The 21,856-nt window shown below is 40.4% G+C and overlaps 2 protein-coding genes across 9 annotated transcripts; one reads left to right on the top strand and one right to left on the bottom strand.

Moving 5' to 3' along the window:
* Positions 1–766: 766 nt before the first annotated feature.
* Positions 767–14,601, bottom strand: ikbkg (inhibitor of nuclear factor kappa B kinase regulatory subunit gamma). Of its 8 annotated transcripts, none has more exons than XM_062391667.1 (16): positions 14,279–14,601; positions 13,699–13,839; positions 11,902–12,161; positions 9,821–9,895; positions 9,651–9,737; positions 8,906–9,091; positions 8,308–8,369; positions 7,980–8,027; positions 6,294–6,396; positions 5,648–5,763; positions 5,409–5,561; positions 4,850–4,922; positions 4,614–4,748; positions 3,631–3,767; positions 3,261–3,337; positions 767–2,014 (listed from the first exon to the last, which is right to left on the bottom strand). In XM_062391667.1, the coding sequence occupies exons 2-16, from the start codon at positions 13,835–13,837 to the stop codon at positions 1,824–1,826; spliced, it is 1,842 nt and encodes a 613-aa protein (XP_062247651.1). In that variant the 5' UTR covers positions 13,838–13,839; positions 14,279–14,601; the 3' UTR covers positions 767–1,823. The 8 variants fall into 8 exon arrangements, with proteins under 8 accessions (XP_062247651.1, XP_062247650.1, XP_062247654.1 ...); XM_062391666.1 differs by having other exon boundaries at positions 11,893–12,161; XM_062391670.1 differs by lacking the exon at positions 9,651–9,737.
* A 446-nt stretch (positions 14,602–15,047) lies between these two features.
* On the top strand, positions 15,048–21,434 carry tmed4 (transmembrane p24 trafficking protein 4). The gene is made up of 5 exons (XM_062391617.1): positions 15,048–15,261; positions 16,771–16,871; positions 16,954–17,079; positions 19,068–19,214; positions 19,330–21,434. Exons 1-5 carry the CDS (start codon positions 15,129–15,131, stop codon positions 19,477–19,479), a joined length of 657 nt encoding a protein of 218 aa, XP_062247601.1. The 5' UTR covers positions 15,048–15,128; the 3' UTR covers positions 19,480–21,434.
* Positions 21,435–21,856: the final 422 nt, after the last annotated feature.

Raw genomic sequence — 21,856 nt, forward strand, 5'->3', positions numbered from 1 at the left:
TTCAGCAGTGAAGCATTCACACTGCATTTTCAGTAGGATATGCATTTTCATTTGGTTACATGGTTGTTGATACATTTTTGACCATCCTCACACATTACTGTATATGCCACTATATATTATTGTATATCATGTATATTAGATATCTGTACAGGAGAATAATGCCGGTCTAATTCCAAAGATTCTCCCTTCTCTCTCTAAGCAGTACCAAGGTCAGGTTATAGATAAGGGACCAACCAACAGTACATTGTAGTGAGTACGTTTAGTGACTTTCATATCTAACTCAGATGCTCCAGACAGAGAGGCACAGACTACAACTCTTTTGCCTATTACAACAGTGGCGAGACATAAGGACACAATGTGATTTATGAATGCATACTTTAGGCTTAACACTAGGATTCCATCACCTACATATAACATAGAGTGACAGCAATTCCAGCCATTCATGGATGTGCTGTTAGAATGGGTGACGCATGTAGAGGGAGATATATGGGGAAGCTGTGGGAGACAGCTACTGACTCTGGGCTGACAATGGCTCATGTTACTCTGTTTGTGTTGGTATATTATTCCACCTTCTGGTCTCCTTGATGCATCAAGTCTGCATTAAAATATTCTGCATAAGACATCAGATGCTGCCTGAGTTCAACTTTCACCAGCTTCCAGAAAACTTCCAGAGCAGTAGTTGTAAAAAAATTCAAGGATTTATCCCCAAATCTTCATGAACGTTTTCTTTCTTTTACGCGCACACACACACACACACACAGAGGGCTAATGAATAACTGATTTATTTGGTAAATCTTTAACAGTTTCAAAACAATATTCTTTGCACTGAATGATTGATAATTACAGCCAATATTCACACACACACACACACACACACACACACAGTGAAGGAACTTCTATCTGCTTACATTCAGTAAGATAAATAGCTGGGTGTCACAGGTAAAGAGAAGACAGAATCAGGGCTACAGGGAGCTCATGGTAAAGGAGTAGTGCTGTCAAAGATATACACAGGCACAGAACACAGAGAATGGCTACTTTTTCAATGGAGTACATCCATCTCTAATACGTTATAGTACATGTTTTGAGGTAACGTAGACAAGCAACATTTATTGTTAAACCATATTTAAATATGAATGATTTCAAGCTCACCAAGTTGTTCACATTCTCATGTGTTTTCTCCTTTGTAGGGATAATTACCCTTGTGAATTGTGATTTTTCTCATGAAATATCATCACTTTAGGCCCGATAATTATTCATGTAACCAACATGGATGATAGATTCAAAGTCTACATGTGCATGCTTAGTCCCCACTATATAGTTTACTCCTCAGTTACCACTATGCCACTGGAGTGAAAAGAGACTAGAAATGGGACTGAGGCAAGAAACACTGATGGGCATGTGCATCAGTGTCCCACAGGCAAGGCACGGAAAGGAAAGACGGAGTGAGAAATAACAGAAGAGGTGCTAGGGGAGAAAAAGGATGGTGAGAAAAGGGATGGGTGGCAGAATGGAAAAGCTACAGCAGAAACTGAATCTGTGGAACGTTTCTACGAAAATACTAGTTGATTATTTTTGTTTCACTTGTTCATACTGTCATCTGATTTCAACTTGATTCCAACATATTAAACATTTAAAATTGTATAGTACATTTTTGTGTGTGTGTTTGCATGACAGAGAGAGTAAGGTGCAGTAAGATTTTTTCCCCAGGCTATGCCAAGAGCTGGCAGCAGACACGCTGAACGTCCAAAATGTAAATATACTGTACTATATATCTGCAAATGTGTGTGTGTGTTGGTGTCATGGTGTGCTGAACTCTGCTCATGTTACTGTATACAGTCCATGACATGTATCTGCAGTGTGTCCATATCTGGAGCCTGGTACTGGCACTTGGGACAACATAAATCTGGCAGCTCCTCAGCTCCAGCTGCCCCTTGATCCCCGACTGGCACCAAACCCTGATTACGGAATGAGGGGGCAGCGGGCACCGTGTTAAAAGCTGGACCAGGGAACAGACCTAAAGGGAGAAAAAAAAATCGTAAAAGAAAACAATGGGAAAAAATATATTTCATCACAGCAGTGTCAACATTCTGTGGTGTTACATTTGTGGCAAACGGATGAATCTACCTCCAGGGTTCTGTTTCTTTTGGCTCAGTATGTTTTTCGCACTCATCAACTTGTATCACCAGGATCATCTTCTATCGGCACAATCCTAATCTAAAGTAATGCATTGTAGTATTTTAAGAGTAAGTAAATTTCCAACATTTTTATAAAACATCTAACAAAGGTAAAGATAAAACTAGCAATTATTATAATTATAATTATTACTACTAGTGAACTGTTCGTTCGACACATGCCAGACAGACAGAGATCCTCCTCTTTCCATTTTGTGAATAAGAGATGTGTATTATAATTTTAAGAATGATGCGTCGTTGACATGCTCCGGAGCTATGTCAGAATTATTCCTTGTCATGGAGAGTCCGCCTCAACCTGTTCTACTTTGCAGAGCTTTTTAAAAACGGTATAAACTTTTTATAAACAGTCTGTGTTCATCCTACCTGGTGTATCTGCAATGAAGATTTATAGTATAAAATGTTTTTATATAAAATGAAACTGAATTTTCCGATTACTGTTCACGTAGGGTTCAAACAAAAATGTAAACGATTCAGTGAACTTTAGTGTAACTAGCGATTGAATATTGGCTAGTTCAGAAGTCTATTAAGTAATCAACACAATTATTCAGACCCAAGTTCACAACTTTTAAAAATAAAAGCTCTGTAATTCAGCTTGATATAATGCATTACAGAAGCAAAACTAACGTTGGGCTATTACTTTGATGACAAATCATCATACGCAAAGTGATCATGTGAATTTTGTTGCCATGAAGGGGATCAGCCCCCATGCTATGAGACTGTCGAGGTCTGATATCTGAGGACGAAGAAGAAGACCTGTTCAATTAACATGCTGCATGTCCAAATCACACAAACTTCGGCACTGCACTTTCTCAGGCCACTAAATATACACATGCCAAGTGTGAAGTTGATTAGATGATCAGTTTGTACAATATGAGTTCCACATACAGAAAGATAGACGTTTGTGAAATTGGTAGGTAGATTATTATTATTCAAACACTCTATTTATATAAAATAGTGAAAATAACATAGTGAACTGTTTAGTGAAAGTCTAAAAGTCCTGTATGAAAGAATAACCCTAACCCACATATATATATATACATCAATTTATGTGAGTTGGTTTTCATGTACCTTGTGGAGGAGGAATGTGTGGCGCCCTTGGTGGAAAGTCTTCCACGTGCCTCATCTTCATTTGCTCCATACGTGCGCTAAAGAAGTGAATGCAGACAAACTTCATGAGGGCTTTCAATACACGGTACAAATAAAGATACAGCTCTGACCCCAGGTAGGACATGATGCTGCATCCGATCAGCAGTTGAGATCTGTCTCGCTGCTAATGGGCTATACGGTGAGATTTCAACTTCCTCAGCCACAAAAAAAGCTAAATGAACACAGCAAGAACTGGTAGACCAGTACATACTGTACACCTTCAATAAATCTTCCCATTACCGATATACAGAGAACAAATAATAATTGAAATGGACATGTGTTATTCACTTACCGTGATGTGGCTTCCTGTTTGAGCCTGTCAATCTCAGTTATGGCCTGAGTCAGTTGGTCCTGCAACTCCTCTTTCTTCTGGTTCAGCTTCTCTCTTGCTTCTCGCTCCGCTAGGAAATCTGCCTTGTAGATCTCAGCCTGAGGAATTGCACAGACAGTTACAGAGGTTGGGAGATTTGACTTTAGCATCCCCTTAACATATTATGGCTGATACAATATTTGTACACGACAAATGATGTACTACAATCTGACATCCACACCGATCTAATGGCTGATCTGTCTTCCAAGAGAAACTGTGTGGAAATGAGCACTGAATGATATAACTTATCATTTCATACATAGACGTATTCTGTAAAAGTACGTTCCTCTTTTACTTGTTTTGTTGTGGTTGAGCTGTAATGACAGTAATCAACTGACCACATACCTTATGTTTACATTTCAAATTTTTATATTTGGTGTTAATATTTTTAAAAGCACCATTTAACATTTTTTCTCAGCACTTTTCTCTTGCCCCTCTTAAAGCACTACTTCACAAAAACAGCCTATATCTCTATTTCGTAAATTGTCTATTTATTACCAAAACATTTAGGATGGGAAAAAATATGACTGTGTTGCGTTGCATGTTGTTGCAAGTGGTGCACCTAAATTTGATTGCTCCTAAACTTTTCAGCAATGAGCACCAGTGCTATACTAGTAAAAAAAAGTTCGTCTAGAGCCCTGCACAGACTAAATCACTACTGAAATCAGAATCCGGGAGCGGAACTCACTGATTTCAGAACAGTAATGTGAAGCATGTTGCGTGTCCTGAAGCATGATGGTTTGAAGAGTGATGCGAGTCAAACAAATCAAACTATAAAGTTACTGATGAGAGATCTTTAACTAAATTAAATTATTAAAATGAAGAAAACTATTATGGATCCCCACATCTAAAAACAACCTGCTCAAGAGGTCGGATCCCAACCTGTCTACCAGGTATGACTGTACCTGAGCAGTGAGGACAGGAACTGTCTCCAGTGAGCCTTTCTGTTGCTCCACCTCTTCTTTCAGTTTATCGATTAGATCCTGCTTCAGGGCCAGCGCTCGCTCTGCCTCTTCTAGTCGGCTGCACAGATCTCCTCCCTAAAGGACAAACATACAACAAATACGCAAGGCACATGAATGTTAAGACTCATATAAATTAGGTAAACAGCCAAAATAATGAGATGTTGAACTGCGTTTACCTCACTCTTCAGTTTAGAATCATAGTCTCTAAAGAGGCACGTGTAGGCATGCTGCAGTTGTGTTAGTTTTTTCCTTAGAGAAAGAAAGGAAACATAAATTTACCTTACAGTATAAAAAATACCAAATATCAGGTATCTTGCTGGAAACAGTGGAGAAGTAATGAATCAAATGAATAACAGTTGTATTGTCTTGTTATGGAGCCCTTTCTGTCCTGATTTAAAAAAATCTTTTGAGTAGGTGAGAGAAAAAAAATTATAAAATGTATTAATATATTCTGCTCAAAAGTTAATTTTTTTTTTTCTAACAATCCAACGTGGTACTGAAAAGGGGTTTCAACTTTAATGTTTACTGAAGGGTTGATACTACATAACACAATGCCATTCATAACAACAGGTATTACATGACTCAATATTGGTCAAACTGGGTGCTTGTTAAAAATGTTTCTTATTTTGTTTTATCTATAAATTAAATTAAAAATGAATAATGATGTCATTTAATAACCAGTTGGGACACAGCCATATGTGTGTTCGTGGGTAACTGTGTGTGTGATGAACACACTTCTCCTCTGTGACCACATGTCTCTCTGTCTTCAGGGCCTGCTCCAGGCTCTGGGTCTGCAGCAGAAACTTGTCATTGGTCACATGATTCTGCTTCCTCAGCTGCTCTAGCTCCCGCTCTGTTGACTGCAGGTGCCTCAGTTTATTCGACAGCCTACACACAGGTAGAGAGAAAGACATGAATAGAGAGACGACTCTATTTTCTGTATATATTCATGCTGTAGTGACGTGACTGCTCACTTTTCTTCCAACAATTTGCGTTCTCTCTCGCTTTTCTCTAGAGAGCTCTGTCTCTCTTTCAGTTCTCCTAATAGGGAAGTTGCCTGAGCTTTCAGAGCCTCACAGTCCTTTGCTAGCTGCAGAAATACAACATGTTTAGGTTAGTTGACTAAATGCTGATATTTGAAGACCGTTCTACAGCACCACCATATTTAACTCAATTAAAGGGCCCACATTGTGTAAAATTTCCACAGCTTTTACTACCCGTAATACTTGAAGGGGGTCAGTAGGAACCCTCAAAGTATGAAAACAGTCACTCCGCAGACTTTTTACTCAGTCCATTCTAAGAAATAGGTTATCGAAACATCTTGTTTCGTACTTCCTCCCTCGTATGATGTTATTCGGGATCGCTTCGAGACCGATGATAGGCCTGGTCGCTTGTCACTCAGAGCGCAGTCAGCCAATCAGAGGAGGGGCTCAAGAGGCAGGCGAAAACGGCCTGTTCTGTCTGCAGCTCCAGACAGAGACAGAAGAGAGGACATGGAAATACACATCGCTGCAGTTTTTTCAACTTTAAACCACTGATATATCATCTTAGGAGTACCAATACCTCAAATTAAAATATGGGCCCTTTAACTGGAACATTTTGGATCTTTTTCAATCATACCTGGGAACAGTCCTTTTCCTTCTGTTTCAGCAAAGCTTCAGTTCTGTCCCGCTGAGCTGAACTCTTCTGCAGGTAGTCAAGCTTCTCCTCAAGTTCCCGATACCTGCAAACAAACAGCTGCAAAATCATTTCAGTACTGACACGGGCTTGCATCTACATTCAAATACATGTATGTATGTATGTATGTATGTATGTATGTATGTATGTATTATGTATTATGTATTATGTATGTACGTACAGTGGATATAAAAGGTCTACACACCCCTAAAATGCAAGGTTTTGTAATATAAACAAATGAGACAAAGATAAATCCTGTCCGAACTTCCTCCACCTTTAATATGGACTATAACGTGAACAATTCAATTGAAAAAACATTGACTCTGATTAATTCCAAATATAGTTCAGCGCTTCTAGTAGGATTTTCCTGACATTCTCTTAGTTGCATCTTACAGCCATGTTCCGCAGAGAGCTTCCAAAGCATCAGAGGGATCTCATTGTTGAAAGGTATCGGTCAGGAGAAGGGTACAAAAGAATAGAAAGATGAAGATGAAAAGGAATTTAACCAATCAGCATGACAACGACCCAAAGCATACATCCAAAACAACTAAAGCATGGCTTCACCAGAAGAAGATTCATGTTTTGGAATAACCCAGCCAGACCCCAGACCTGATTCCAATTGGACATCTGTGGGGAGATCTGAAGAGGGCTGTGCACAGGAGATGCCCTCGCCATCTGACAGATTTGGAGCACTTTTGCAAAGAAGAGTCTGCAAATATTGCCACGTCAAGATGTGCCATGCTTATAGAATCCTACCCCAAAAGAGTGTTGTAATAAAATCAAAAGGTGCTTCAACAAAGTATTAGGTTAAGGGTGTGCACACTTATGCAACCAGGTTATTGTAAGTTTTTATTTTTCTGCCTAAAATATTTCAGTTTGTTTTTCAACTGAATTGTTCATGTTAAAGGTCACATTAAAGGTGGGAAAAGTTCAGCCAGGATTTCTTTGTCTCATTTGTTTACATCACAAAAAACCTTGCATTTTAACAGGGGTGTGTAGACTTTTTATATCCACTGTATGTATGTATGTACGAATGTACATGTATTGTTAACTGTATATATTACCACAATATGTAAGGCCTGAAAAATAATAATATAATAATAATTGTATATTAAAATTTAAACATTTAGACTAATTTAATGATAAGTTATAAAATTGAGAAGTAGCAACTGATGCCACAAAACATGGCGTTTGTGGATGTATATGGAGTACTCATATTTTTTATTAAATCCAAGTGGTAATGCCATATTAAGTAAACATTCCATTACAAATATAAGCCCCACAAATTTATATAAACTAGCAGATTTTGTCAATCGATAATTCCATAGTGGATACTTTATCCTGATGCTTGATCCTGAAGTAAGCTCAGTTGTCTGCTAGTAAACTAATTATTCTATGGATAATAGAATAACTTTGTCTTAATGTTGCCATACATGACAGGAGATTGACAGAAATCCTACTTGAGACAACACGAGTAAGCACATAAAGAATTAACAATAACAAAACAAACAAAAAAATAAACACATACAGGGACAAAATGAGTTCAAACATAAGAGGAACACAGAGTCACATGTAGACAGCAGACATGCACACAGTTAGAAAGAAAGCCACACAGAGTGGTGGGCTCACCTGCCCTGTGTGGCCTGAAGCTGCTCTGTGAGTTTAGCCAGACTAGAGCTGGAAAAGGGAAATAGACAGAAAGGAAGAGGAGGAGGAGGAGGAGGAGGAGGAGGAGGAGGAGGAGGAGGAGGAGGAAGAAGAGGAGGAGGAGATTTCAAAAGACAGGCTTTTATCAAGCATAAGTAATGCAGTGCTACTAAAGCAAGGTTAATTGAAAATCAACCAGTCTGAAAGATAAAGTGACTTCAAGTCAAACACACAATACAAGTCAGTTTAGGGGCGTTACTTCCAAACAATGCATATAAGTGTTTTGAGTTAAAGGGGAAATATTTGCTACCTGTCAGAGGAGTGCTGAGCCTCAGAGCGATGTTGAACAACCTCCTCTGCAACACTGTTTGCCTGTGAACACACACACACACACACACACACACACACACACACACACACACACACACACACACACACACACACACACACACACACACACACACACACACACACACACACACACACACACACACACACACACACACACACACACACACACACACACACACACACACACACACACACACACACACACAAGCTTAACATGATCTACCAACCAAATACAAAATATAGGCGTTGCTGCCAACACAAATATATACTGTGTTCGTTTTTTTTTTCATGTTGGCAACCGCCGCAACACCCCCACCTTTTTAATAATGGCGTGAGAGAGCTGCCCGAAAATTATAGTTTACCCACTTTTTACAACTACATCCCTGCTTAAAAAAATTAGTTGAATTCCAGATTTCCTATGTTTTGTGATTTAAAAGCACACGTCTGCATGTTCTTGTTGCTCTTATTTTTCTCATGTCTGTCATGCTCTCTGAAGTAATGCATCACTGCACTAGTTCCTCGGAAAGAATTTCTCCATGTTTGAATCAAAGCGTCACCTGTGCCTGGGCCAGTTTGGAGCGTAGCTGGTCAATGCAGCGACACATCCGCTCCCTCTCTTTCTCTCCCTCTTCTCTGTCCCTCTCCAGCTCTTCATTCTTCGTCCTCAGGTCTTTCATGCCTTCCTCCAGCTTTTCCTTGTGGCTCTTCAGAAGCTGCAGGAACTCATTTGGACCTTCCACAGGCTGCGGGGAAAAGACGGGAAGTTGAAAGAAACAGAGAAGCATGGATGTAAAGAACAAGCCCTGACAGGAGCAAAGTTAAAAGAGTTAGACTATGTTCACCCTGGCAGAAAAGTAGAAATACACCAAGAGTAAGATAACACAAGAAGAACAGATCAAATGGGGGGTATTAAAAGTGCCAAACAGTGCATAAAGATAATGTGCATAATTCAAAGTGAGAAAAAGACAAATTTATAAAGGTTCGTGAACAACCTCCATTCAATCCAGTTCCTGCTCGGAATTCCATGACAAATACATGGATATAAGGTATATGGCCAAAAACTAATTTCAGTTGAGTTATTGGAAAATTTATTTAAAATGCTGTTAGTGACCATTGTTAGGTTTTGTATTAAGAACTCAAACAGTGTCCTTTTTTTTCGAGCAGGAAGTGATGATTTCTGACCAACCTGAATGCAATGGCAGACAAGGTGGTCTGTGAAGAATTAAACCAGACCTATAAAACATATTAAAACAAGTCTGTGGGATCTTTTGGGTGGAATCAAGATAGAGTGCGCAGTCTCACCTGGCCATTTCCCCTTCCCATTACCTCCCCCAGTGCCTCTGAAAATGAGGTGGGGGGAGTGGGGAGGGAGCTACTCAAGGAGACATCCTAGGCACACGGACAGACCCATTAGATATAAAATAAACAAATGCATCGAATGTTAAAGTCAACAACAGCACCATAAATCTTACCAGGCTGCGAGGGGGTGTGGTCTGTGTGTGTTGATCCATCTCTTTCACTCTCTTTCTCTCACGCTGGTCTAGAGACTAATAGACGGAAGAAAACTCATACAACTTCGCTCATTTACATATAGATGCCTGGCCACTTGTGAGTACCCTGAAGGGAACTTATAATACTTCAAATATCTTTTTCTCTATCATATAATTAATGTTAAAAAGTTGGATGTTCATATTTAACATGGTTGAAGTGACTTCATCAGGTAAAAGCTCAGGTGTCAGAGTGCTGTGAACACAGTATTCCAGGGTTATTTATACTGATGTCAGCTCGTCACAGATTTCTAGAGTCGCTCTTCCTTCCAAACACGGCTCCTTCTCTCAAAACACTCTACTATAGAGGTATTACATGCTTTTGATGTACTCAAGCACACAACTAATCCATGGTGCTGTTATCACATAATCAGTAATTTGGTGACCCCATAATAACAGCAGTATGAACTTTTGCTTTCCGTTCATTTGGCATTTCCCTATATGAGAGAGGGGCATAAATAGAAATATATTTAAATACAGATTGTGATGCAAATATTATAGCTGCAGTTATGTTACAGAGGGAGGCAGGTTATCAGTGTAATATCCATCGAGTCAGAGAACGTATTCTGTAGTCTTTGTTGCTTCTGCTGTTTGGTCTGTCCTCATAAACGGATCAGGGCTCATTCAACTTCGGATGGATTTAAAAAGTTTCCCTTTCCAAACTCCACACCAGTGAGAGGATGAGCACATGCTCTTAAGCACTGGTGCACCGTCCCTCTGCAGACTTCCGGATGTTCAGCCAATCAAAAGAATGTGGGAAATTAAGGAGGGCTGAGCTAAAAGTGTCTGTTTCCGTCGGAGGCTCAAATAAGAGGCTGCATCACAGGTGGTTTGAGGAAAATTAGGACTTTTATGTGAATTAAGCAGGGCAGCTCTGGTAGAAGAGTTTCTCTGTGATCATTTTAAATGTCAGTGAAGGCTATGCCACTGCTCCTCGGCTGTCTTTAAACGATACTTGTTTGTTTTGGCTGTGTGTGAAATCCCTCAAAGTCCACTATATAGTGAGTTTGCACTTTGTAGTGCTCTCCAAACTATAGTGGAACATTGTATACGACAGTGCATCGGGAAAAGCTGTGTTAAACCAATGGTCCCTAATCGAGCAATATCTACCATCATGTATTGCGCTAGCGGCATTGACAGAAGAAAATGGTGGAGTGGAAAGAGGGCAGAACGTCTCAGCCTTCTCTCTCTATTCTACTCCCTCTTAATCCTGTCAAAAATATCTGAAATATAATGTGGATAAAGACAGGCAGGTTTTTATATTTGCTGACATTTTCACAGAGCTACCACTCTGTTTTAGCGGTTGCTTTAAAGTGAAAAATAAACATTTAAAATGTATGATTGGATTTTCCACTGGCTGACGTTGTTGTTGTTGTATGTTGTAATCCTGCAACAATGATGTTATTACCTGCATGGAGAAAAGTACCAAGTAGTGTCTTTGGCCGATGAGCTCACTATATAGTCTTCTTCATAGAAGTCCATATAGAGTAAAGTAGGGAGTAGTAAATGAGAGGGCGATTTCGGACACAGCCTCTGTCAAATGTCATGATCACAAAATGAAGTGCAGCAGCTTGGAATATTCTCTAACGCTGGTTAGGTTGAACTTAATAGTATAGGTGACCACAGTGAGCAATAGGGGACAGAACAGAGGTAACATGCAGGGGCATGAAAACCTTCTCTGTCTCTTTTACTCCCTTTCTCTCACCCTCCCTGCGTAAGACACAAAGGAGCAACTCCACTTGAGGGCCCGATAAACACTGGCATTGGATCCTGCAGTCATAATGTTAGAAACTTGGTTCCAAAAATTTTAAATATATGATTGGCTTGTGGTTGTTCACATTGCCGTACATCAGACAGGTGTTTAAAGATGTGGCAAAATTACAGTAACTATTACAGGATAATGAAATATCCTCTGCATACACATGACAACACAGGATCATGTTATATAAAATGTATATCATGTGTTAAAAGTACGAAAGCAGCCGTGTGTCTCTCACCATGCTAACCTGTGGTCCCTCGTGTGGACCGTTCCTTGCCGGGCGTCCCTGCAGGTCTTCTGTCTGGCTGGAGCAGTGAGATGACGGTGAGGTTGGTCCATTCACCAGACTCTGTAAGGAGTGGTTTTCCTGGGCTAGCCTCTCCACCAGGGACCTGGCCTCCTGGAAGCGAGAGCTGAGAAACTCTCTTTCCTCTCTCGTCCTTCTTTGCCATCCCTCCATCTCCTCACAGCGCTGACGCAAGGCCAGGTTGCTTCGCCGCAGGGTCTCTGGAGGACAGAAGGGTAAAGGCAAAAAGTAGATTGATATGTAACATGGTGCCACACAAAATCTCCAGTACAATTAAATACAAGGGGGAAACAGCTTATTCTGATTAAAATGAAAGGGAACTGAAGCAAAGGGCAGGTCAAGGTGTGTTACAGTAAAGGCGAGCCTGCGCCAGGAGCTGATCCATGCAGAGGGAACTACTGCAAAAAGGTGGAGGGCCTCAACACAGAAAAGGGGGATCTATAAGATGAGGTGGGCCCACTGACCAAAGTACAGCCCCAGCTCACGCAAAAAGATGACCAGCTGCGGTTGAAGGTGAAAAAATGTTGAGGAGGAGAAGGACGAGATGAAGGGGATGAAGTTAAACCACAAATGTGGAGATGAATTTAACTCTGTGTGTCTCTCTGATTATAATTAGAGGATACTTTAAATAAAATTTGTGTTTGATTTCAAGTCAAAAACAGGAGTCAAAACGTCTTAATGCTCTTAAAAACAGCTCCTGTTTGGTAATACTCCTGAATCCAATGTGTTTCACTACTCTGGGAAACAATTAAAAAAATATATATTTCAGAGAGAGTAATTCATGGATCTTTATGGAAAATATCTGGCATGTTTAGGTGACTGATATTTATAAGTGAGTGAAATTATGTTAAAAATCCAAATAAAGATCCAGATCAAGTGCATTTAAATTCAGTTTCATGGTTGGACTGTTGGGTCTTGGTGAAGTCCCATTGTAGTGTAAGACAATTGACAAATAATAGAGATAGAAGCACTGACATACAATGAATGCATCTACTTTTAAATTGCCCACACATACACATTAAGTACTTTCTGTAAAATGATCTTCTGAAATGGCCATTTAATCTTCCACCATTACGGCTAAATTGACACTACATTTGTGTTTGGAAATGCATCAACTCTGTTACGAATACTTCTGGTGTCCTCACTACTCCTGAGTTTAGAGCTGCTACAACCGAGAAGTTTGGAAACGCCGCTGACCCCATTTTAGGTTGAAAACTCCGGGCAGCGTTTTAGTAAAGAAGTTTGAAAATTATGACATCGACACTCACAACCACTAGCTGATTGGCAATGCAACCTCTGCTGATTCCTCAGCTTCCTATCACATGCCCCTCTTCTGGGAGAAAACAACCAGCATTAGCCTCATTTTCCAGTGTAGAGCACAACATGGTTAATGAATCACCAGTTTTTGGTTGTCTTTGCTAATAGTTGTTGTGCATTTAAGTTCTGCATTTTACAATGAAACATGTGTTTACATGTGTAGGGGGCAAACTATTATTCTAGCAAACTGTGCAAATTCTGTAACTTACAACCAAATGCTTCCTGCTCACACCAGTGTATGTGCTTGGTCATGTGATATGCCTTTTCAGGCTTGTTAGTATGGATATGAAACCAATACGGAGCCAAAACGCTTGTGTGGAAATAATAGTATGCCTAACACATTCCCCTTTACCATCTATTTAATTCAGTAAGTGATCATTCATCAGTACTATGTCGAGTCATTACTGCTGGGTTTGTTACCTCTAAGCTGCTGGTTATCACCCAGCAACTTGGTCACCACTTCATTGGCAGCCAGCTCTGGTGGAACGCGGAGGGCGCCTCCACTGTCCTCTCCTGACATGTCCCACTGCATCGGGCCATCCGGCTGGGGCTGCACCATCCCTATGGATACACATGCACAATGTTACGAACAGGAGTATATACTTTCATCCTGGCACACAGACACATGGCAGAGACACCTTTACTTTCACTTTCCGTTTTCGCTTTCCTCTAAGTCCTGGTCTCTGTTCAGACAGGAGGCCCTGTGGCCCGCTGATGTGTGCTGATGTGCAAACTCCTCTGAGCTGTCAAAGCAGGGACCGGTGGTTTGTAGGAAAACATGACGTCATCCCCAGTAACCACGAGGCAAAAAGCTTCGGCTGGGACACGAAGCTTGATTCCGACATTTGTTTACATCAGAATTCAAAGTAAACACTACTCGTCCCTTGAAATGCGGGTACATGTACGTGATATGACCACGGGATGTTTACTACAGCTAACACCCATGGTGTTTTTCTTCCCCGCAGTGACACGTGATCGAATCTGACCCCGGTCCACTTACCCTCAGTCTGGTTCCGCGCGTGTCGTTCAGAAGAACACACTCTTCTTCAGGTACGACCTGGGAGTGAGCGCAGCCGACGTTATTTATCCGAGCTGCTTAATGCTAGCGAGTTAGCTTCCAAGGTAGCGAGGGTAATAAATCCAGCTTCGGAATAATCTGCCGAACTCGCTCACTGACATAAAGTCAACGTGCGTCTTCTAATCGTCACCTGGCCCAATGTCATGAAGTTATCATCACACTGTGTCGTTGTTAAGATGGGTTAAGGTTCTCAGTCAGAGCCGAGGCGACTGTTGTTAGCTCTAGAGGAAATGTATTTTACCCTGACTGCAGCCTCTCAGGCAGCACTTCCTCTCAGGCTGCATGAGGCTAATAGACAACTCTGACTAGAAATGTCTCAGCTGCTGATATTTTAGGATGTCTATTGGTAATTATGTTATGTAAGTAGGTGTAGAATCCCTCATTTCATTTTTCGGATAAACACAAAGTTTTCTCTCTTTACTCTGCACCATATAAAAAGCTCTACACACAATGTCCAGCACACACACAATAAACAATATGCCCCTGTTGTTGTTTACCTCTGCCACTGTGACCTTTACCTTCGGCTACCATAATCATATCAGTTAATACTTGAGACAAAATGAATGTTTAAAAAGAAAACAAACCACAGACGTCCATGGGTTCTGCCTGACAGGCTGAACGGAGGGTAAACAAATCCCAGTACATCAGGAAATCCCCTTCCTTCTTCCGCAGTAGGAGATGACGTCAGCCGTCTGCAGCAGTGGCGCTTCCTGTGCTCTTGTGCTCAAAGCGAAAGCGTATACACTGGTCTCTGAGAGAAGGAGGCGACAAGATGCTCGCTGCACTTCTCCTAATGTCCGTACTGTCCGCGTGGGTTCACCCAACCTCTTCGCTCTACTTCCACATCGGAGAGACGGAGAAGAAATGCTTCATTGAGGAGATTCCAGACGAGACCATGGTGATCGGTAAGATGCTAACTGGACGATGCTAACTCACTAGCCCTGCACGCGAACAGATGCTGAAAGATGCGGCTCTGAATGTGGCAGCAGCAAACGCACACATTTAAAAGGCACAAGGAGAGTTTCCTAATGGCGTCTGTAGCTGCCGGTCTACCCGCTAACACTTCACAGTGATGTTCCCATTGAGGGACAGCGTTACACCGGACTGTATGGCTTCATATTCGGAATAACAACTGTGATAATATACTCAAGGCACACAATTAATCATATCACTGTTGTTGATTTAATGATAGTAACCAGTCTGATTGAGCTAAAACATGACAGTTCCCAAACGTTTCCTGGTCCCCTCCTCCTCCTCCTCCACTCTCTCCTCTCACTTAACCGGTCGGGGCAGATGTTCGCCCACAGTGAGTCTACAGGTTTCTTCCAGTTCAGAGTTCTTTCTCTCCACAGTCGCCCAAGTGCTCGCTCGATGTGAGAAATGCTCGTTCCTCTGTAGTATTTGGGGCTGTACAAATAAAGTTGACTTGAATTTGAAATAATATGGTTGTGCTGATAGCAGTGGAGGAAGGTTTGTGTTCAAGATGGAACACATTCTTTTTTATCATCAACTTGTCTTCCCACTATCAAAGCTGTTAACTTGTTGGAGATGGTAGATGACTTGAGCTCGTAAAACGAGGTTTAGATAAGAAGCATTTCCACCATGACTCTGATAACATCATATTAACGTCAATGATAGTGATGAGTAAGTGTTTCTCATAAACACATTTATAATTTCTCATGAGTCTAAACCTCCCACACTACTCTGTCTGTCATCCACAATACGGATAGACAAATGATCTAAGTTATGCTAGAATACCAGTTTTGCATGTCTCTTTTCAATTATGTTATGTTGAAACCTGTTGATCAAAATATGCATCCAAATAGAATGAGGTTTTTCAGTTAGGGTATAGAATCTTTATTTATTAAATTCCACTGTGTTTTACTTGCCAATAAAATTATGATTTCCAAGTTCCAGTAGGATCATTTGAAAGCTTGTACTGATATTGACAATTTACAGTTGATGATCACGTTATGTACACCTAATGTAAGTAAAATTTGTATGCTATCATAATGAATAGTTATGCCTTAACAATTTCTGAAATAACAAGAGATGTATGCATTTTCAAGTTGTGCATAAAAGGCCTGAGTGGAGATGCAGAAAAGTAAATACAAATCTTGAAATATGTTAGGGTGAGATGAAAAATTTGATATGGATAGACATATAAATACACACTTAACATTTCCTTTGTCCGAGCTATGATGGATGCTGTTTTAATCCCTTCATCATGTGTCATGAGTCAGTAAGAAGAGGCAGATTGGGGTCTGCACCTTGATGAACCCAATAGAAGAAGACAAAATTTGGGCCTTCAATCTCACTTAACCCCCTCATAATATTTGCATTAGAAATATGAATAAATTAGCAACTTCTATTCATGATTTTCTGAAATCCTATTTCTCTTTACTGTTTGACAGGAAAGTACAGCACTCAGCTGTGGGACAAACAGACCAATTTGTTCCTCCCAGCCACCCCCGGCCTTGGGATGCATGTGGAGATCAAAGATCCAGATACAAAGGTCAGGACAGAGGACGTAACGTCATACACACCCACATACATATGAATGCAATCTTAAGATTCTTCTCTGAAATCTCTCCCAGATAATCCTGTCTCGTCAGTATGGGTCAGACGGACGGTTTACCTTTACTTCCCACACTCCTGGAGAACATCAGATCTGTCTGCACTCCAACTCTACCAAAATGGCTCTGTTTGCAGGTGGAAAACTGGTACAGTCAAAATCATTATTTTCATTTCATTTTACATGATCAGTTATTTTCCTTCAAAATGTTTCACATAAATGTTGATTACTATTGACCATACTTTCATATTCTACATGTTCAAACTGGGACTTTGAGAAATAGGTGCAGCGTCTTTAAATGTACTGATTAAGGGCTGTGTCATTAAGTTGGGCTCACTCAGTTAATCCGGCTTATCTTTAGGAAACCATGTCAAATCAGGGTTAGATTAGTCTGATAAGCAGAGTTACCATGGAAACGTATATCCATCCCTGGTCAGGTTAGTTTTAAGGCTAATGTGCACCTCAGGCTGAAGTGGTGTTAAAATCACTCTGCATCTGCCTTGACCAGTTGGACTGAAAGGAGAGAAATGATTACAGATACTAAATGATATTCTTAATTCTGCAGCTCTGGAGTAAGAGATATGTGCAGAATTAGGCCAGAGACAATTACCTCTCCCAAGGGTTAGGCCAACAGTTTAAATTCAATCAAGATGCACGAAATTTCACACACTCATAGACATCGTTTCCCTTAATGTGCCTAGTTTTCATATCAAGATCCATGAATTTTAAAGCCTATCTTACAATGTTAAGTTAATTAGGCGGGGAAATCCTGGATCTGCTGTCTAATCTGGATCAGCGGCAATATTTTACTGGGTCTTCCTTAACTCCCACCAAGATTTGTGTTAATGTGTTCAGTTGTTTTTGTGTAATCCTGCTTACAAAACCTCCTATCAAACCAAACGCTGGATGAGGCTATCAAGGCATTGTACTCGTCAGTTTGATCACATTTGGACACTGGATGTAGCAGGGTCTGCTCAATATGAAGAGCTGCAGACTTCTAGTGAGAGGCATGTTTGTTCTCTCTCGAATGGTCCGTCACACCCACACTGGTGTTTCCAGTTACTCTGGCTGCTCCGCTTCGGGCCCTGGTTGCATGAAGGTAGAGAGGTTTCTGCTGGGAATTACTTTAGCTCACTGAATTTGTCAGAAGGATGATGGTGTGATGGATCAATCATGGGGCAATCAGGACTCGACATTCCTACCACATGCAACACAGCTAACAGGAGAGTGATGGAGGTGTCACCTGGGAAGAACCCGGAGATGAACATGATTGCAAGGCCTTTAAATGGTACACCTCCATGAAATTAAAGAAACGTAAACAAATTACCGGTGGTGTATGATCTTATTAACATACACAAGGAACAGATAGTCTGAAATAAGCTGTTTGGAGACTGTTATATCACTTTTACTCATAGTAAATCAAAACCACTTCATGGAGATGTTATGTTCCTAAAAATGTGAAGTATCTTTTTTAACATGAATTACTGTCTAATTCTTAATCTTATAGCTATGGCACATTAAGTTTCAGCACATATTTATTGATATAAAAGAGACGCATGAGGACTAGAAACTTTACAGTAAGGGTCCCACTTGAATAAGACATGGTCCACCAGTGCAGATCCACAATTCCTCTTGTCAGCAGAACGAGGTCCCAGTTAAGTTAGATTTCTGTATTGGAGTTATTAAAAACTGAATCCTATTAGAATTATCTTAATTAATACTCTAACTCAACAGTTCCTGACTTCTCCAGGTCTGAAACTTGGCATTAATACATTGAGTTTGTCCTACCTACTCATTTTTATTTAATCATTTTCCCCTGATGATGGCTGATATAACTTGTTGAAGTTTATTCAATCTTCCTGTAATACCAGACATATAATACTACCTTATTGACTATTATAAGCATTTATACAGGTATTTGTTATTCTGTGGGAGTTCTCAGGTCTGAGACCTCTGTTCATATATGAGAAAACAAACTTTCACTTGTACTAGGATGACCTGATTTATAACATGAAGGTTAAGATCTGTCTGTTCATCAGTAAATATTTGGTTTTAGGAGCAGTACTCAAAAACCTTTTGGCTCACATAATTCAAGAGTGAAGATTTACACAATTTCTGTTTTGCCCGATGTTGCAGAGAGTGCATCTGGATATTCAGGTTGGAGAACATACCAACAACTACCCTGAAATCGCTGCTAAGGACAAACTCACCGAGCTGCAGCTGCGAGTAAGACAACTGCTGGACCAGGTGGAACAGATCCAGAAGGAGCAAAACTACCAGAGGGTCAGTTAAAAGAAACACACGTTTGGCCAGGTCATGTTGAGATTACAGTTTTACAAATAAGTTTAGGAAGTGGGTATATAGTTTCAGTGACCTCATCCTGTGTTGTCTTTTCCAGTATCGGGAGGAGCGTTTCCGCATGACGAGCGAGAGCACCAATCAGCGTGTTCTATGGTGGTCCATCGCTCAAACACTCATCCTCCTCATCACTGGGATTTGGCAGATGAAGCACCTCAAAGGCTTCTTTGAAGCCAAGAAACTGGTGTAACGTGTGTGTGAGAACGGGCAGCATCAGGAAACAACATAAAACACAAGAAGACAGACTTGACTGAGTGGACCAGAGAGACATCCACCCACAGAGCCACAAAAACATCCAGAGGAAGACGCGTAGTCTTACTTACAGTCATAAATGGTACAAGCTAATTTATTCCAGCAGTTATCAGTGCGGGGTATTTTTTTTTCTGTTCCATGCTAACATTTTAAGCTGTTGTTGTTCTTATGTTAGCCACAACACAATAGAACACCATTCCTACTGCCTTTCTTTTCATATTTTCTTGACATCGCTGGTCCGTGTCCGTTTTTTGGTGCCTGTTCAATACAGTACAGCAGGAGATGTATAACAATGAGAATGTTTAAGCTGTTAATAACCAAGTAAAGCAGCTTTCAGATATGCACCAAACTCAGGAGATCCTCCGGAGTTTCTCCACAGGGGCTCTGTATCTGAGTGCTAATGTCTGATTTAGAGCCTCCAGAGTTTCTGCGGCCTTCTTCCGTCTTATCCCTGTTGAATACGGTCGGAGGGGCCGATGTGAGAACACGGCAGAACATCCTCCACAGGATTCACCACAAGCGAGAGGGTGTGTTGATGTCTCGAACAGGCAACAGCAAACTCGATAGAAAGTCCGGACCCAGTCCTCCGGACTTTCTCTGGAGTTCCTGTCTAAAAACATCTTAGTTTATTGACTCCTGATTTTATTTGTTTCTTTGTTAGTGTTGCACGTAGTTTTATAATTTGGCTAACATTAGCTTTTAGCTGTGTTCATACCTGCAATGCAAATATTATACCGGCCTCGATTCCTCACATGTACATGCTCTGACACTTTGCTTTAACTCCTGTATTTATAAGTAAAACATAAATACTTAATTAATGGTTTATAATTGCCTGAAATGTATTGGAATAAACTGACATTTTCCGCTTTTAGTAATGTATTGGTGAACAGTTAAAATCTCCTGTGAAGCAAATGTAACTGGTGAATAGACTGATTATTAATCTTTAATGATAGCACTGTGTTTAAACATATGTCCATCCTTCACAGGTGAGTTTATAAATCCAAACTCACAATGACATGTGGAACCTGAAGATTCATTCTGAACCTTAGAGGTAGTTTGACCAAAGAACATGAATCATTTGAATTCAAGGTTCACCTAAATTCCATTTGTAGTGGCTCTCAGCCCCATCTTGTGGCCTTCATCCGAAAATATGTTTTTTAGTACTACGGAGTAATTGTAAATAAATATTCCAGATGACATGAACACAGTAAACAAATGTAAATAACTCAGATTTTATACGTCAACTTGTCATTTAGTATTTGTCTGTATACCAGTCACAATTACTTCACAGAAGAGGCTTTGATTAGAGTGCATTGTAAACCATTAGGTGTTGACTTCTTATCAAAATGAAACAGGGGTTTAAATGAAGTGTTAGCATCCATCCCTCTACTGCCTGTACAGTTTCCATGGAGTCCAGGTCCCTGCTCATTTTACCAGAGCACGGCCTGTAGTTACAGTTTGTGATACTCAACTATGATTAGCAGGATTCTAATGAACGGTGTAAATAACAGCTTGAGCTTATTGATTGTCCTGTTTGTTTTCTAATGCCTTTCATATGGACTAAATGATGTGCAAGTCTTTACATTTGTTTCGGATGTGTCACCGAGTTTTATTCCTTCAACTTATTTATTGAGCAGTCATAACCTAGGTTTAATTGTTTTGAGACATTTGTATTTCTCAACACTGAACAGCATATTAATTGTTAGATTCCTAATGAGGGAGCATATGTCAATTGGAAGGAACGGTAATTTTTATCCTATATTTTAAATGTTGATTTAAAACAACCCTTGAGCAATGTTTTCAATTTTCCTTTCTATTTTGTTAGAGCATCACTAACTATTCCAGCTTTTCAAGATGTCACGTACATGTTCTTAATAAACCAGCTGTCTGTGAGCTCATTTGTGCCACTTTGCCTCAACCTGAAGAAATACACAATAAATGGCAGTTGTTTTTTTTTCAACAGTTCAATTTATTGCTTGGCTTCCCTCGGAGCCAGGTTCCAAACTAAACAAGGCCACACCTTGTTCGGACAGCACCCGCCCGTCTACCCGCAAGCTGATGGACCTCTCTTTAAATCAGGACACAGAAAAATACACCAACCTTTTGACATCTTTGAATTTACCACTACGATGCCATCACAGCTGCAGTGTAAAAATTTACTGAAAAACACGCTGAAACAAGATCACCTCTTTGCATAGGCCACCTCTCATCCACAACAGTGGAGCACAGCAGACACACACACAGGGTAACAAAGGGACAAAACACTTCTCCAGCTTCCCTCTTGAAACTGTTCCACTCTAGAATAAAGATCGGTC

This window comes from Platichthys flesus, chromosome 7, assembly GCF_949316205.1.
Source record: "Platichthys flesus chromosome 7, fPlaFle2.1, whole genome shotgun sequence".
Classification (NCBI taxonomy): domain Eukaryota; kingdom Metazoa; phylum Chordata; class Actinopteri; order Pleuronectiformes; family Pleuronectidae; genus Platichthys; species Platichthys flesus.

What these genes read in the sequence shown, in the direction of transcription:
- ikbkg (XM_062391666.1), bottom strand. Translation starts at nt 13,837, where the DNA reads ATGGTGCAGCCCCAGCCGGATGGCCCGATGCAGTGGGACATGTCAGGA. An exon ending in TTCCTGTCCTCACTGCTCAG is followed by an intron (nt 3,768 to 4,613) that starts GTACAGTCATAC and finishes GCAATTCCTCAG; the next exon opens with GCTGAGATCTACAAGGCAGA. An exon ending in AAACAGGAAGCCACATCACG is followed by an intron (nt 3,338 to 3,630) that starts GTAAGTGAATAA and finishes TCACTTCTTTAG; the next exon opens with CGCACGTATGGAGCAAATGA.
- tmed4 (XM_062391617.1), top strand. Translation starts at nt 15,129, where the DNA reads ATGCTCGCTGCACTTCTCCTAATGTCCGTACTGTCCGCGTGGGTTCAC. An exon ending in AGACGAGACCATGGTGATCG is followed by an intron (nt 15,262 to 16,770) that starts GTAAGATGCTAA and finishes ACTGTTTGACAG; the next exon opens with GAAAGTACAGCACTCAGCTG. An exon ending in TCAAAGATCCAGATACAAAG is followed by an intron (nt 16,872 to 16,953) that starts GTCAGGACAGAG and finishes AATCTCTCCCAG; the next exon opens with ATAATCCTGTCTCGTCAGTA.